The 17,316-nt window shown below is 42.9% G+C and overlaps 1 protein-coding gene across 3 annotated transcripts in view; it reads right to left on the bottom strand.

Moving 5' to 3' along the window:
• Positions 1-8,410: 8,410 nt before the first annotated feature.
• LOC138295807 (bifunctional protein GlmU-like) overlaps positions 8,411-17,316 on the bottom strand; it is a 355,648-nt gene continuing 346,742 nt past the window's right edge. For all 3 annotated transcript variants that reach the window (XM_069234348.1, XM_069234349.1, XM_069234350.1), the window contains one exon: positions 8,411-8,738. In XM_069234348.1, coding sequence (XP_069090449.1) covers positions 8,487-8,738 — 252 coding nt within the window. In that variant the 3' untranslated portion in view covers positions 8,411-8,486. The remainder of the gene's footprint in view (positions 8,739-17,316) is intronic.

Below are 17,316 nucleotides of genomic sequence, written 5' to 3'. Positions count from 1 at the left end.
ACTAGAGAGGTACTTGACTAGGACAGAAGTCTCCCTTGCCTCATTTGAGCATTAGCTCCCCAATGGGGAATTGATTTACTAGTCCCTCCAGGAAGCACACAAAACAGAGGTAATTCTATATGAGCAGCTTTGCTGCTTGGATTATGCAGCGTACACTGCTCTCGTCCATTAGGAGGGTGATAAATCAGGCATATTTAGTGGCACCTATCTAATAAACAAAGAGACGAAGTCTTACCCATCATCTCACTTTGAGATGAGGCTGGCAACCTAAAGTAGTGAGAGCAAGAACAGGTATCCATGTCCTTTACACATTCTAAAACAAATTGTACAGCAAAGCAACTACTGGGCTGCAAGCCCCAAGTACTAAGGGTCGTAATCTTCCCAGACTCCACTTGAACGTGGGCTAAATAAGACTGCTCCATAATGCTTTAAGAAATCAAAGTAGCTATTCGAGAATGACCATCTGGAAAAACCCTGGCAGAGATGGCCTACTGATTGAGTTCAATAAAGCGAAACACTCTTGGCACTCCATTTGATACAACTATATACAAAGAGGCAATAAAGGAAGGTTGTCTGCCCATCACCCTGTGTCAAGTCTTTTTAGATGCATTCTCAAACAGATTTGTCCAATGGATGATCCCACCCCATACAGATTCATTTCTATTCTAAATTTGGATTATACAATCCTCAGTAAAGTCCTTGCAAGCTGAGTCTGTCTCATTCTTCAGCTGTTAATCCACCCAAACCAGAACAGTTTTGTCCCAGGACGCAGCATGCATTTTAATATTAGCAGGGTACACCGCATCGTAAAAGTGGATCCATTGACAGCCATATGCAGCCTCCATGGTCTTGGACCTGAAGAAGGCTTTCAACACCATTCGGGTGTTAACCAGATTAGGTTTGAGGGCACAAATTATGCGAATGATACACATACTCTACACAGACTCAACAGCAAGGTCTCCTTTCAGGGTCAGCAGGGAAACAAGGCAAGTGTACCCACTCTTACCCCTCTAGTTGGTGCTGGCTATGGAACTTCTCACTCTAAATGAAAGTCGAGGGACAGAACTACAATATCACCATCCTCAGGACAACTTGCATATCACTTTATGAGAATTACATCATGCTCTTTCTTAAAGTCATACGAAAAGATCATCCAGAAATCACTAACGCCTTTGAGGAATTTGCCCCATCCTCTGGCCTTTGTCTCATCTGGACCAAAACATGGCTATTCCCAGACCAGTCATGCCCCCAACGTGCCAAAAACCTCAGTGGGGCCATAATTAAATAGGAGGGACAAACCTACAAGTACTGAGCTATAGAAATCCAAAATTTGCAGCAGGATTCACTTGATGGTAATCTCAGCGAACTACTGGCCTCTCTCAGAGGCCAGCTGTCATATTGATTCAGTGTTTGAAGCAGACTAGGGCTGAGAGACAATCCACAAACTCTCCACTTACTGAGATTTGAGTTTGTACCACTTTTTAGGTTCCATGTTCAAGCGTAATTGCCCTTCAAAATGATACACTAACCCCCCTCCTCCCCAAAACAGCAAACCTGCATAGAAGACAAAGACATAGGCCCTGATTTGCACCCTGTGGGCCTCCCTCTTGCCTCCCATCACTCTAATCTGATCTTGATATCCATTGAGGTGTACGAGTCAGTACCCTCTTACACACTGAACCCATCCCAAACAGCAAACCCAAATAGAAGACAAACAAATATAACGTGAGATGCCCCTGTGCCACCCCCTTGCCTCCAACACTTGATTCTGATTTTGATATCCACTGCGTTGTAAAAGTCTGTACCCCCTCAGCACATTCTCTATACCTGCGTAGTTCCTCTCAAAAAAAGTTTACTACTATCGTTTGAAACTACCTGAATAATAAGCAATGCATATCTGGCGACTAAGTCCGACTAGATGATATTGCTGTTCCAAGTGTACGTTGAGAAATTGCACATTATATGTTCCTGCTCATGTCGTCGTCTAAATTATAATGATCTGTAACATGATGCCAATAAAGAAAGTATTTAAAAATAGAGAGTTCTGCTTTGAATCAAGCAGTTGATTTCCCCCAACGCCGCCCAAATCCATTTTAATAGCTACTCGGTATAGAAATCCTACCACTTATCAATGTTCTACTACGATAACGCCGCTCGCTCAAGGAATATTAGCGATTTAAATATTCAATGCACATTATCACTCAATTAGCAAGCCAAGTGTGAAGCTATTTAAAATGCAAGTGAGTCTCCGCAAGATACTCTAACATAAAAACCTGCAATGTTGTTCCAGAGCTTAGCTGTAGTGTCATTTCACAAGCCCTCTTTACAAGACACAGTTTGTTGTTCGGGACATTGGGCTTCTGGTCATTGTGTCGCGTGTTAGATTCTCTGTATTGGAACTGAATGGCTTTCTTGTCCACTGGTACCTTCGGGAGAGACGCTGTACAAGAAAAACAATACCCCCTTCAGTTTGTACTGAATGCTTTCCGTTATTTCCTCAACATCCGGAAGTCATTTACTTTGTCCTGGGACAGCTGCAGGGCCTGCGCGCGTCTCATAGTCTCAGAGCACTTGGCTAGATTGGAAAGAGAGAACAGCGCTTGTTCACAGTAAAGCAACCTATTGTACACGAGGCTGTGTGGAGATGCTGGGTCAAAGGAGCATGTGTGTGGTGACAAATTAAGCACTTCACAAATTCAAGCAAAATATCATATGGAAAGCTAACCTATTTGATGAGGAAACAATATGTCCCGGCTCAAAGGGATATGGCTATGTGTCTGTTCGGTAAAACCTTACAGGTGTTTTCCTGCAAGGGGTTTACTATTCATAAACGCAGGTGTAATTTTAAATGTAATACTGAGAAAATATTTTAATATTCTCTCCGTGACCAATATACAGTCTGTGTTTGCTTCTTATAGAAATTAGGACCTCTAACATAAAAGTACAAGAGCTAGACATACTTTTTACTATAATTCTTAATATTATCTTCGTTTTATGATGACACAGGCAATGGGGATTTTTTTCGTATTACATTTTCTGCATTAAATCGGCATTAACATGTAACACGCAAATTCTATTAACTGAATATTCGTCATCAATTTGACTGTCGCTAATGTACGCCTGTGATTAAAATGGCTAGTGTTTGGGAGCCATCTTGTTTCATGTCAGATGTGTACTCTTAATTCTGGGAGAAGCTGAACTTACAATTTACAAATGTGATGTGGCCTCGTTTTCTTTCTCTTGTGAAATGTTTTGCTTCATGTAATTACAGCAGAATGTGTTACAGTTTTACACTTTACTGTTACAGTGCACCTGCAGAGTATAGGCCGGTCCAGTGTATCTCGTTTGATGCAGATACCTATTTGAAGGGCACTTAGAGAAGCTCTATTATGTAGGATTCTGAGACTGAGACTACTGTACCTTTCTGCTTTACTCTGATTGGGGCGTTGTATAGAAAACGTGTGGATGTGACAAATGATGGAATTATGTGATTTAAGCTAGTGCAAAGCAGAACCTTTCCAGCGCGCAAAGGCATGCTTAAAGAGTGCTTAGAGCAGAGTAGGGTGCACTCTTTGTGGGCGAACTGATTTTCTTAACTTTTTTCCTTTGCGATAACTGTATACTAATTTGTGCTATTACTTGAATGACATTCACTGATTTGAACTTCATAATTACTAAAAGCATTCATGTATTGATACTAATTTAATGATTTAAAATCTGTAATCCTTTTTGACCTTTAACAAACCTTTACGGTATGAAAACGTAATCTCTGCCTTCTTTGTGGAGCATTGTGTGATTCATGTTATTTAAACATATTGATGTGATGACTAGCCTCAGCCATAGATTTTCATTCATCTAATAAACCTTCACGGGCTCCAAATTTGAACGAAGAAAGGCGCTACGACAAAGGAAACATGTAAAAGGAAGAGCGTGGCAGAGGTGGGGACCAACGCTGCTCACATGGACTGGACAATTCCAGCACCAAGCAACCCCCAGAGGTGGATTGCCTGTAAGTCTGCCTTGAAGTCCACTGCAGCTTCAGTTTCTCTTCAAGCATCAATGTGAACTGTCTGCCGTGCAGCGGGATTGGAGGCGCCACAATGTACTGCCAAAAGTCTCTCTAGAGTTTCTGTTGTGATAGGCACCTTCCGTGATTCTATTTGTTCAAAGCATTCTCATTGGGTTGAAGTTGTCCCAGTGAGTGTAATCAGTGGGCCACATTAAGTGCCAGTTTTATGTTCGTCATCCTAGGCCATACTGCCACTGCAGCAGTTGCTTACGCTTCATAGAACGCCCAGCTTTATGTGGTCCAGCAGTGTACTAGGCCATTCCTTTCTGGGGAAAAAAATTGTGTACACATTTTATTTTCGTCCACCATATTGTGACAGTAAATTACAAAAATAAAATGGGAGCTGTGATATTACATGTGTGTGCATGCATGGTGATACAGATACATCATCACACTTTTTGTTTTGTAGATGTTCAGCATCTGTAACAATCACTTTTTTTTTCTGGCAATGCTGAACATCATTGGCAAAAAAGACACTGGCCAAGTGCATAGGTCTGCTAAGCAAAAAGGCAATACCTATAGGATTTGTTCGCAACCCCAAAGGGCAGGATCCTTCACATTAATCTATCTGCCACATTCTGACATTTGATATATATTTGTTTCTGCGCCGACTATTCCAGGGCTTTCTGGTAGTGGTAGAATTCTCCTGTGAGTTTGGTTCATGGGGTATTTTTCTCTCTCCTCTTTACTCCCTGTTGTTTTAGAGTCAATAGGTGTTGTGCAGCATGCCTGTAAGAGGCTATCTGTTCGTGAATGAGACCTTGCACAGTTCAGACAGCATATGTCTTTCAATGTAGTGTATTTTTTCTTTTGCTTAAAAATTAGGCCCAGTAGACTTCACGGGCTGTTCACTCCTAGACACTACTTTTTCATTATGGTCTATAATGTGTTTTTTTGTACATTTCAGCGTTGGACCTTGGCACTGTTGGGTATTCCACATTGTTGTTGAGAGTTAATCATCAAGACTGTTGGGGGGTGCATCATTGTTTCTCACGTGAATATAGTTAACCTATCTACACTGGCAGTGAGTTGCTGTAATATAAGGTGTTCTGGAGGGTGATGGGCAGCATCTTTTAACCGTCCGACAAATCCAGCTAAGTATGATCAATGAGTCTGAATTGTTCCAAAGGTGGGTCCTCGATGAGTCTACCTGTGCCCGAGATATAAGGTAGGACCTGGCTTGGTAGTTCGGGCTGGACTGTTCCCATGAGGAACAGGGTCAAGACTGATTAGCATATGGCTGGGTCCCAACTGGAGTGGCACGGTGAGCAAAAGGACGATGGTTTAAACCCAGATCTGTGACTGGGGGTGAGTGTTTGCATTGTTCAGCACTCCGTCCATCATCCTTTTGTGTTGCTAAAGTTGCCCTAAGTGGGAAGGGTATGCCCAGACGTGGGTCCCGTGCTCACTGTGCCACTGGATTCAAGCTAGCCTAGCTGATGAATGGTGATACCCTGAAACCGGTCCCAGGATGTTTGTTTCCGGTCCAGGGAGGACCTGGCTTGGCAGTTTGGGCTGGACTGTTCCCATGAGGAACAGGGTCAAGACTGATTTGCATATGGCTGGGTCCCAATTGGGCTGGTATGGTGAGCAAAAGAACGATGGATTAAACCCAGATCTGTGACTGGGGTGAGTGAGTGCATTGTTCAGCACTCCATCCATCATCCTTGTGTGTTTATATAAGAGAGAGAGAAAGAGAGTGAGTGTTATCAGTCAGTCCAGACATTGCATGCGGATGCAGTGTGGTCTTCTGCATGACCCTTCTGGCCAGTGAGAGGTGGGAGTCAAACCATTATTTGCCAAGGATTGTTTAAGGGCATATGCAATTAAATGCTTTCACGTTCAAGGCCCAAGGCATAATTTCCAAATTATTTATTGTATCCATTTAAACGAACCTTTAAAATGTAATAACTGCAAAAAATAATATTGGTGTAATCAATGAATCGCTAACATTTTAGAACTGCCTTAAGACAAGTTTTACTCACAACACATTTCATTCACTTCTTTGCTCTTAACGTGCATTACTAATGCAGCTTTTGCTTCAATTCTTAGAAATTGTTCTTTTTTGTTTAGACTGATTGTCTGGGATGTCACATTCGGTAGAAGTGTGTAAGTGTGGAGTAACACTGCAACAGGGGTGGCAGACAAGAACACAATAAGGGGTAGACTATCAACAAGTAGTTAATCAGAAGGCCAAAAGGAAGGATTACCTACTTCACTCTATTGTCAACAGGTAGCCAAGGAATACTGCCACAAGCCCTTGGCAATTTAGCAGTTTACCCCAGACCCCTGTTCCCTTCTCCCCCTAAACTCCACTGCTTACCACTCAGGGTGTCCCATGGATAGATATTATCTGATAGTGTCTGAGCACTATTAAATGCACTCACTAAACCAATCAGATCAAGTATAGGCTGCCTTCTGGCAACCAAAGAGATGTTGGAAACACGGAATTCCAAGTCTATTTTTCCAAAACAGATCCAAAGCGATTTTCCACAGAGTTCTTTGTGCTTGTTCCATTTTATTAGGACTGTGTATAGCCACCACTGTGTGTGAGTCCCCGTTGAATTTACAAGACTCTATCCCCATGTCAAAGGAAGGGTAGCTTTCCACAAATTAGGCCGTAGAGAACCTTATGATAAAACAGAAAAACAATTACCAATAGGTTATGAAATAAAACATATCAATTTGCGTTATCCAAGCACAAGTTGTTTGTCAGACGCCTTTGCATTGATTTGAACTGTATGTCCACTTTCACAATCACAGTCGGACTCTATTGACTACGGGCCTCCCATATATTTGTATAAGGTTGTAGCCCACACAAATATAGACCAATATCAATGTGAGGAGGAGCCCCATGATGAAGCTTGCCAGCCTTTGGGTCGGTGACGGCTTCTGTCGAACAAAGAGTAGAGCCCTTCACATTTATCTACCTGTTACACACTGACGTTTGATACATATTGGTTTCTGCACAGACCATTCTAGAAATTTCTTGTAATGGAACAATACTTTGGTGGACAGAAGCAAAATTGTTTTAGGAGTATTTTCATATTGTAGTGTGAAACTAACTTGGGGACATATAGTGTTAGTAAGTTAAGTGTAAGTAAGTATATTTAATGGAGAAATATGAAAACAGATGTGTAGTTAGTTAGTCTACATCAATATTATTTGATAGTCTAAAATTCTTATGTCAGGATATGCTATTGCATCATCACTTGGAACAGGTAAAAGATTCAAACATGGGCTACACCTCAGTGCTCCATGCAATGCACACCACTGAGCCACGCCAGCAGTCCTTTAAAAAAACACTGCGAGCTCTTAATTACACTGGGAGAAAGTCATTGTTCCTTTGGTAGAAAAACTGTTTTTCTGTTGTGGATATTTTACATCATTTTAACTATATTTCAGCCTAAACCCCATTCAGAAAGGTAGTCACTTCCTAAAAAGAAAACTTGAGAGGTAAAAGAAAATGCGTCACTCTGGCACAGCCGTTTCAAAGTGACAGTCACTTGCGACTGACAAAATTCTGTGCATGCCCATCTTAACCAGGCCGGGAAGTGGGAATTGCCAAGGCAGCACTCAAAAGGCTCCTTAATGCAGAAGTGGTGCACAGCAGATGCCCTAGCCCAAAATGTTGCCCAAATTACTTAAGCCCCTTCAGAAAACAACTCTAAACCATCGCACCACAAATTAATTCAGCTCACATCTTGGAATCTTTTTAGAGGCAGGCCAAGAATTGGGCCCTTTCCTCAGCTGTCGACTTCCCAAGTGTCCCTCAAATGGCAGGCCTTGCCATGGTCTCTCAATACTGTGGGCGTCTAATGGTCTGGCTAACAAGGACTACGCTTTCAGGAGAATGTGTGCTAGGCTTCCAGCCAATAAGTAGCAAGGGGTGGGGGTGGGGGCCTAGGCCAGGCAGTACTACCATCTCTGGCTGCTTCTTGACACCCATGTCACGCTCGTGTGACAACTGCTCCTCTGTGCTTGTTTGAGCTGTCCTGCCCAATTAGTGAGTAATAAGCGACCGAGTAAAGATGAGCAAACATGGCGCATTCATTAAACCCCTCCCCTCTCTTTCCCCCTTGCGTCCAAAACACCTACTAGTCACCCCTCACTACCAGTCAATCGAGAAAAATCCCTAGAGTGCACCTTGCATAATACTTGGAGGAAGCTAAGATGCATCGCGTACTGGGCAAACAAACGCAGGCAAACGGCAAATTAATGAAAAGCCATTTCGAGAGTCAGAAATAAATTATTTAGCTTCATCCATCTCATACAGAATTGATTCGGCTCCGTGTGGTCAAAATGGCCGAATCAATAAACTGAAGTAAAAAAGCGAGAAAAGGCATGCCCCTGCCCAATTTATTTAATCCACTGTTTTTTTTTTTTAAATGGCACATAATTTACAGGGCAGTGGCTTCTAAGCATTTCCAGGGCGAGTGCTAATGACAAGTTCAGGAAAGCCCGTACGCTCATCCATCTCCCGGGTGAATTGCAGACTGCTGCATTCACCAATCACTATCTCGGCCGTGGTGAAGACTTCCAGGTCGCCAATGACGTGCCCTCCCAGAGTCTTGCCGTCCTTGTCGGACAGGGATATATGCAGATGGGCCGTCTCATTCAGCGTCCCGACCAATGAAACAATTTCAAATTTCTCATTGAGATGGACAATCTGAGAAAAAAACACAAACGAAAAAAGCGAAGGTTAGATTTAAACAGCACATAAGTTTACAAATGCTTTCCAATCACCAGAGCGTTCTAAGTTACACAGAACATATGTAATTTTTTTTTTTAACAACTTTATTTTTATATTGTTGATTTAGAGATTCTCAGGGACAGATTTAAGAAAAGTGGCGCTGCACCTCACGTAGTGCAGCGCCACTTTTTTTGCGCCACCCCCTAACACCACCATGTGTGCGCCGTATCTAAGATACAAAGCACCATGGCGGTAGTTAGGGAACTAGCATCAGAATTTTTGACGCTATTTCAGAGCTTTGCAGGATTAGTGCCAACATTTTTGACGCTAATCCTGCATAACCCATTGAGGCTCATTATAAACAATGGTGTGCCTCCTTTTAACGCCTGCTCTGAGCGGGCGTTAAAAGTGCTGAAAAATTACGCAAAGAAATCTCTTAGACTTCTTTGCGCTATTTTTTAGCCCTCCCCCCCCCCAATGGGGGGACACCACCTTTGCATACATTAAGCATGGCGCAGGCATAATATAGGGCAAATGGTTAAAAAGTGGCGCAATACATGCATTGCGTCACTTTGTAAATTTGGGGCATCGATATTGGCCTCGTTGGGCCACATTAGCATAAAAAAATTAAGCTAATGTGGCGCAAGGGGGCACTAGGGGCTTTTAAATCTGCCCCTCAATTTACAGGTTTTACACCTGTAATCTATAATGAGCGCAACACATCAGTGGGTATAATACAAATTCTAAACATACTCAATTGGAGTTTTCCACTGGATGTAAGACAGAGATAAAAATTACACTGGTGTGAAATAGAGATGCAGACATCAAATCGTATAAACATTTTGTTCAGTAAAAGTATCGAATATGAAAATGCAACACATTCAGGAAAGCAGAATGTTTTGAGCCGAATGCGTATCTCTATTTTCAACAAGTAGGCGCACCTCTAATAAAAGAAGGGGTTACATTAATCATTACAATTTAACCTAAAGGTCATAGAAATATACCAGTAGAAAGCGTGGGTAGTCGGGATTTGGCACAGATTATCAAAAAGCAGCACCTCTGAACTATTAGGGTAAAACTGAGTCGGCCTACTTGCCCTTTTCGAGGTCATACTGTCACAACAAAATAAAAGTAGACACATTGGTAACTTTGTTATAGGTGCATTTTCTTTTAGCTTCAGATGTTTGTTACTCCAGTTTGTCTGCTTCTATTTATCTCTTTAATTGGATGGTATGATTGTTGTGGTGGTATTTGTCACTCCGTTTTCTTCACAGATGACCCTCAACCCCACCCTGAGCTCCACCATTTCCTTCGTACCAATCTATGGCAAATCAGACCTTCTATCTGTATTCGTTATCCCATAGAAGAACGTCCATTTTGGATTTCTCAATGGGCCAAATCGCTGTACCCAGTGTGTTAACTTCAGGGTCAGATGCCCCTGCTCCATCTACAAATACATCATTTTAGATGGGTAACTAAACAACAGAAATGCTTTCCGCCAAGTGGTTCTTAGTTACATCTCATAGATAACGAGAGAAAAGCACGAATTGTCTGTGATGTCACTGAGAACCATGAGGTGAAAAAGTTCCCTGTTACTCATGTTTACCATTTATAAATTGATGTTGTATATGGCCCGCTCAGATCATCTTTACCTGCTTCCAACATGTATGCAGATGAGTAACAGAAGCATCATTATAGAACATGTAAATAAATAAAGGACTTCTGCCACTCACCACCCTCCACAATCACCCTCCCCCACATTAAAGAATAAATACCTGGCCCCCTGCCACTCACCTCCACCAGGTTGCCAAAGGACAAATAAATACTTGGCCTTCTACCACTCACCTCTGATACACTTTGAAAAAACCTTCCCCGTCCATCCCCAAAAAACAAAAACAAAAATACTTGTCCCCCTGAGTCTCACCCTCCCAACCAAAAACAGGTACCTGGCCTACTCCAAACCACCCCACTAGCCTCTACACTATCACATCTTACCCCTCCCTTCTAAAGCCCAAAGCAGCACTTTCCACTATTACACAGAGTGGAAAGATGACGTACAGACGGTGGCTCTGTATGAGCAGGTCTGTAGAGAAATGTGCTGGCAGGGGAGAGTATAGTGGGCAAAGGAACACCACCGCCCCGATTCTCCCATCTCCTCTGAGGTCTGTGGACACCCTGGAGAGGTGGGAGAATGCAGGGGAGATCACCACCCATCATTTCACTGCCGCGCTCAGGCCTTTGGAGATTTAGGTGAGGTAGTGGGACAAAGAGAAGACAAGCTCTTCCCCTTGTGACGTCACAACATTGGTTACCCACTTTGGTGAACCACAGTTGTGACATCACTGCAGTGAATAACCCGATTCCCATCCAATTATTCACAATAAAGGCTTAACGGTTTCCTATGGAAGCCACATGCAACATACTATTTCACCTCCTTATCAGTTTATCTGATGTCCCCAAATCTCCCCCATATTATACACAGTGGTGCGATGCACACAAAACCTCCTTCTATCCACGTGTCCTTGGGGTCCTGTCTGGTCAGTGGCTGGTGTTAATGTCGAAGTGTAGCATCAGCTCCTTCCATCCCCTTACGGACTACAGGAACTCATCTACTGGGATGCTGCCATGCTTTTAGTAAGCCTATTATTACACGTAGCTACAAGGATAATGACCAAAGAATACGAACATATTATCCAACCATGTCCAGACTACTCTTTGAGCAAAACAGCGTCACTTCATACAGTCCAGGACTTACTCATTTTAATTTGTTTCAGCACAATTTGTTTTAACACAAAGTGACACTGGCCCAATTCCTCATTAGCAAAAAGCCACAGAGATTTTAATGGGTGATTTTCCTGTTGTGTAACACGTTTAAATTCAGACACCCAGCATATGTATCCACATCAGTTTAAAGTCCCCATTTGTGCACATTCCTCTGGATCGGCTAAATACGTATTCTCCCTTTTCTTATTACAATGATCACCAAGCCGTAGGCTCAGTAACTGCAGAAAGATTGCAAAGCAACTTGAACATGTCAGTGGGATGCTGGCAATCAAGGATGATGACAGATTTAACTGCTCTTTGCAATTTAGGGTGATGGATAGAAAGTGAGGCAGAACATTTTGATTACAGTGTGTTGGCCGATCTGGAACTTCTACAGTACAAATGAAACTTGCAATTGCATATGAACAGATGAGTAGAAAAGCTGCTAATGATAGATGTAATTTCAGAAGATTGCTGAAGGAGAAATGTACATATGTAAGTATTGGTATGTATATAGTGCAAAGCTAGCTGGGAAGCAAAAGCACACGGAACAAGAAAGTGAATGGTGGATGATTTAAAATGTTGTAAGGTGAAGTAACAGTAAGGATTTTTCCCGGTTCTGGTGCTTGGATTTTTAAGGGTGGCTCGCTGCACCTTGAAGAGGTTGATTTTGAGGTGCTGCCTAAATGCACGTGGGATAGGAGAAGCCTGATTTGGGAAAATAGTCTTCCAGATCCGATCTGTAAAGTGATCCGACTCAAGATCCTTCATTGATTGAGGAAGGGGTGACTAAATGTTTACCTCTCGCTGCTGCTCTGAAGCCCTGTCAAAGTAAACCAGCTCTATAATTTCAGTTCTTTAAAGGCAACTTTAATGTGATCACCAGCAAAGAGCACGGAGTCACTAGAGTGCAGAGTGCTAATGCGAACCACAGTCAGTGCTTTTAAATTACCTGAAAGATGGCCGGGAGCACAGGGATGCTACAAGGCTAGAGTACCAACAAGTGACAGGGGTGTCAGAGGAGTCCAACAAACTGTGCCTCTAGTCGCAACAATTTCGGGCATGCAAGGTCAAAAGTGCAGTGTGCCAAAAGTTAGGAGCGTGGGCAATGCATATGAATTTTACAAGCGGGCATCATGGTGCACAGAGCCACTAAAGTGCAGAGCGCTAAGTGTGAACTTGATCCCTGCCTCACTTTCGGTTAGATGACAGAGACCTGAGGTGATTTTGCTGAGAACTAGGCCCTTCAGGTTTGCGACGTAGGTTAAAGTGCAGAGTGCTGTTTGTCCCATGGAGTAGTGATTTTAATACGCCCACCTGGGTTCAGACTGATCAATTTAGCAGCTGTTGAGCTAACTCAATGAATTTGGCAAATCTTGCCAGCTCTGCTGGCGTTTCCAGATGAAAAAGGAGTTATTGTGCCTTGCTGCAGGTGTGTACACCATATTTTAGAAAGAGAGGCTTTATACAAGTGTGCCGTGCATTTGAGAGGGCCGAGCATATGCAGATCAGATGAGCCAAGGATTCCTCTTGTAATCGACATAGCCTGCATGCACCGGTGTTTACCAGTGACTTCCAGCTCCCATTTAAGCCTTTAATTGGAAGAGCCATGAGTCCTGCAAATAGAATCTGCTTAAGAATTGGCTTTTTTCAATCACAGTTTAAATATGTTTTACAATGCTTTTCTCTATGTAGGTGGGTTCAGTGTGACCAGGATGTTACTGTTAGATGCTTCAATAGAACTAAGGTATTTCTGCATGGATAGTAGCCTAACTTGTTTTTTCAGGGCAGGTTTTAGAGACATGGGGTGGTTTACAATGTTTTCCCTGTTGTCTGTGGCCAGGTTTAGTTTAGAGCAGGCTGCTATAAGGTATTTCAACCAAGAGTTCTTCACATTCACAAGAATGTGCTTTCACTGTGTTTGCAGATGATGCTCAAACTTTTTTGTTGTACTGGACTATGGCTGCCCAGTTCTCAAAGAACTGTTTGGTCAAACCAAACTTGAGGAGTTGTGACCGCATGTAGGGATTTGAAAGATGCGCTTGTAGGGGAGGCATTGCACCCCTTCCATAGTGTCCACTAAGGCTCCCAGAAAGGCTAATTGTCCGTAACAGACGGAAAGTATTACCTTCCAGATGGCCCCCAGGATTGGACTGTGCAGAGTGGAGTGAAGTATGTGAGGCAGGGTGCTCCCATTTGTTTCCTGTTTAAGGAGTAATGTCAAGTTCTGGTGTTTGCACAAGGCGTAGGTCACAGACCTGCCCCTAACCTCTGTCCGGGTGATGTGTAGCTTGGGCTTGCTGTTGCTCACAAACCACCCCCCCAGGTAGTTGAAGTTAGAGGCGGTCCTTATTTTAAGGTTGTCCAATCTCCACTGTGGCTCGTGTTTATTGGGATAGCGGCCAAATGTAACAACATTTGCCTTCTTGCAGTTTGCCACTAATTTACTGGTGATGTTATAAGCATTCAGTGCATCCAGGGCTCTCTGCAATCCCACTTTCATGTGATCCATTAGGATCATGTCGTCAGCATACTGCAGCAATAACAAAAGTTCCTGCCCGATTTTAGGAACGAGCAGATTTGCCGATTTAAAAAAGTTTCCTAGGTCAGGGTACACAGGTTTAAACGTATGGACGAAAGGACACATCTTTGTTTTAGGCCTTGGTCTATGTACAGTTTAGCAGTTGTTGTATTTTGGGTGAGCTTGAGCATTTTTTTGTTTTAGGAGACTGCAGACATGTAGCAATTGCAAGTCTTTCTGTCGTTGTTTGTGCTGCCATACAACCCTGTTGTGCAGTTTTCTAGCTATTGCACATTTATGGCAGAGCTCCTCAGTCCCCTTTCGTTTATAGAGTGGGGTGGCCTGCCTCAAGGTTCTTTTCCTCTTTTTCATCTTGCGCTGTATCATTGTTGCTGGCAGCACTCCTTTTCCTTGATCGCTGGATACGTGTTGGTTGGTGTCTCTTGAAGCAGATGGTCCAAAGCTGCTGCTATTGATGGCCATGGTAAGAATGTATCTCCACCAGGACTGTCGGTGTTCTCCGACTGCCAATTGCTTTTCCATTTTGCCGGGCACAAGGTGTCTATTTTATTCCATTTCACTCTTCATATGAGTGTGTGAATTTCTTCCCTAGTGGGGGAGCCCAGAATGCTTCGAATGTGGGGGCTGAATGCTGAGATATCAACGCAGTTAGTGGAAGATGATCGCTGGACTGCTGCTGTATTATTGAAAAGTCTGGAAGTTGGTCAGAGAGGAGTTTGGTATTTAACACACAGTCCAGTGTTGAGGTGTTGTTGTAAGATTTGAGCCTTGTTATAGATGGGTCAGTACAGGAACTTCATTATTACAACCATCTGCAAAGCACCAACAAGCAAAGTCACCGGTCTTATGCTACACTAACTCCTAAAATTACAGACTGACACCACCAAACAACCCTGGTTGTGTGAACTTTGGGTTTCTCAGAATACTACTATTTTATACACCCTATTGCTCGCAACTTAGAGTTGCCAATTCTAAACTACCCAAATCAGTTCCCCTTTGCTCATTTTCTGTTCTTTATTTAGAGATATTAAAATGTGCATTTAGTAGCGCACATTCATTCTTAGCTTTGAGTAATGACCCCTGGATTGCACTGTAATACTGTTGTTCACATGTATGCTGATTATAGGACATTTCTGTAACAAGGGCAACACTGGGAGGAGAGGTGACCTACTGACTAGAGCTCCCAACCTTGGAAACCGGAAGTCCAGGTTTGAATCCTGGTCTTTGTGAATGGCTCAACAGCGTGTTATTTTGGGCAGATTACTTAACTCGTTTTGAGCAGAGGGAGATTAAACGATGTATGAAATGTATTTGTGTAATCCTCACTTGATGCACACAGTCTACAAGATTATCTCCCAACGCCCTTTGTAATATATAGTGCTTTGCTACTTGCACTATATAAATACTAATACTTACTCACTTACCTACCAGTGACATTTAGTCAAGTGCTAGCCAAAGACAATTCTAATACTGGAAAGATTGTACTTTCATTTAATTAGTGATTCAGGCTGTCATCAAGGGTCCAAAGAAATATGACCACATTTCCTTCCACCTAAATGGTGCTTTAATGACTACCTTGCCGGACCACACCATGTCAAAACCAGGATAATTATCCTAGGAGCCATCTCAACTGGCAACCCGCCAATCTAGCTGAGAAGCTCAACATCTCCAGTGACTTTTAGCACTCCCACAGCTATGACACTATCAGACTAGAGATGAAGTGGTGCAAAAAAGCTTCTCCATTTAGGTCCCCTGTATATGGAACTATATCCAACATGCATTTGGCTCCAAGACTCCATCCCCAGGCAGAGGGGGTGGGGTGTGGTGGAGGGGGAGCACGCTCCTCCATGATCCCTTGTGTGCTGGCTCCTGCTCTCCCTGTGGCCAGGAGAAGTCAAAAGCCCACCTGCATGAACGTGGTGGGGAAATGGACAGTAAGGGAGTGGGCTACCCACACTGCCCCAATGTGGAAAGCAGCTATGGATGCACCGGGTGTGACTGGCGCACACCATAACTAAAAAAAAAAAAAGAAAAAAAAAAGCTAGCCCGATGTGATAAAGCCATAAAATTACCAAGACGGACACACCAGCCAATAAAATATGCATTTTCTGCTGTCTGGAGCACCCCATAACGTCCCCCAGGGACCATATTCTTGCATTTTGTCCTGCTCCAATTGGGGGAAGGGACACCTCCAATTTTACCCAGCTTGTCAGAAGATTACCCATTAAATCAAACTTCCACAGGAGCAGATGCCTTTTACCCAACTCCCTCCAACAGATGTGTGCTCAGACTTAAACTGATTATCTGAACCCTGCATCCGCTAGTGGGGGGAGGGGAATGGGAACAGAAAAAGAGAGACCACCTCCAGATCCAGTTCCAGCCTGTATTTCCCACTTGAAGATAGGATATTCAGTGTGTGTCTCTGAAAACCTGCACCTTTCTTCTTATTGGGATTTCTTTAAAGGAAGGACCTGCAGTCGGGTGATAAGAGAACAGATAAGTACATTCCTACTGCACAGTCAACTGTTCAGCCATTCACATTCACCCAATTCTATCATTCTCCTAACCTGGATTGTTTGAGAGACTAGCCTCTCTCTAAGAGAACAATGTTAACTTAATATCTTCTTTTCTACAGCAGTCAGAGGTTTCCAAGGTTCCCTGGAGAACAGTTCAAACGTTCACAAAAATACAAACTACTAATGTCTTTTACAGGAAACGAAAACTCCTTCTCAAGTTTCAGTTTTCTCAATCACAGTCTCTAGGTATTAGTCTGAGCACTGAGGTTTGTCTCTAAGACTGACAGGTCTGCAAAGCAAAGAGTTCTTGAATATATATGTACAAATATATATTGGCAAGTCTGGAAATCATACAAAAAGATTCCTTACTGCAGTTGCTTGAAGTTATGTTAAGCCAAAATGAATTCTCTTCAGAAAGCAGATAGCCATTTGTTGGAAGAAGGAAAACATTAAGCTTCTTCAAAAGGGAAAATTTAGCTGGTGTGCACACCGCAACAAGAAAAATAATTAATTACTCAAAACTGGAAGAATTCTCTATGAAACGAAGCGCCTCAGGAACACTTCTCATTCTCCTCAGGATGACAGTGGAAGTACAGGGCTCCCAGAGAGAAACAGCTGGAGGGAAGCTTCAGCACGAGACTAAGGTAGAAACACTAGAGCGATGATCTCACAAGGATTTGTGTCCACCATCTTGAGTGGCAGTTAAACCTGAAGAAGCAAGTTCTAAGAACAG

This window comes from Pleurodeles waltl, chromosome 5 (genome assembly GCF_031143425.1).
Source record: "Pleurodeles waltl isolate 20211129_DDA chromosome 5, aPleWal1.hap1.20221129, whole genome shotgun sequence".
Classification (NCBI taxonomy): domain Eukaryota; kingdom Metazoa; phylum Chordata; class Amphibia; order Caudata; family Salamandridae; genus Pleurodeles; species Pleurodeles waltl.
Note: the sequence above shows the minus strand (reverse complement) of the source record. Positions and strands in the feature narration are given on the sequence as shown.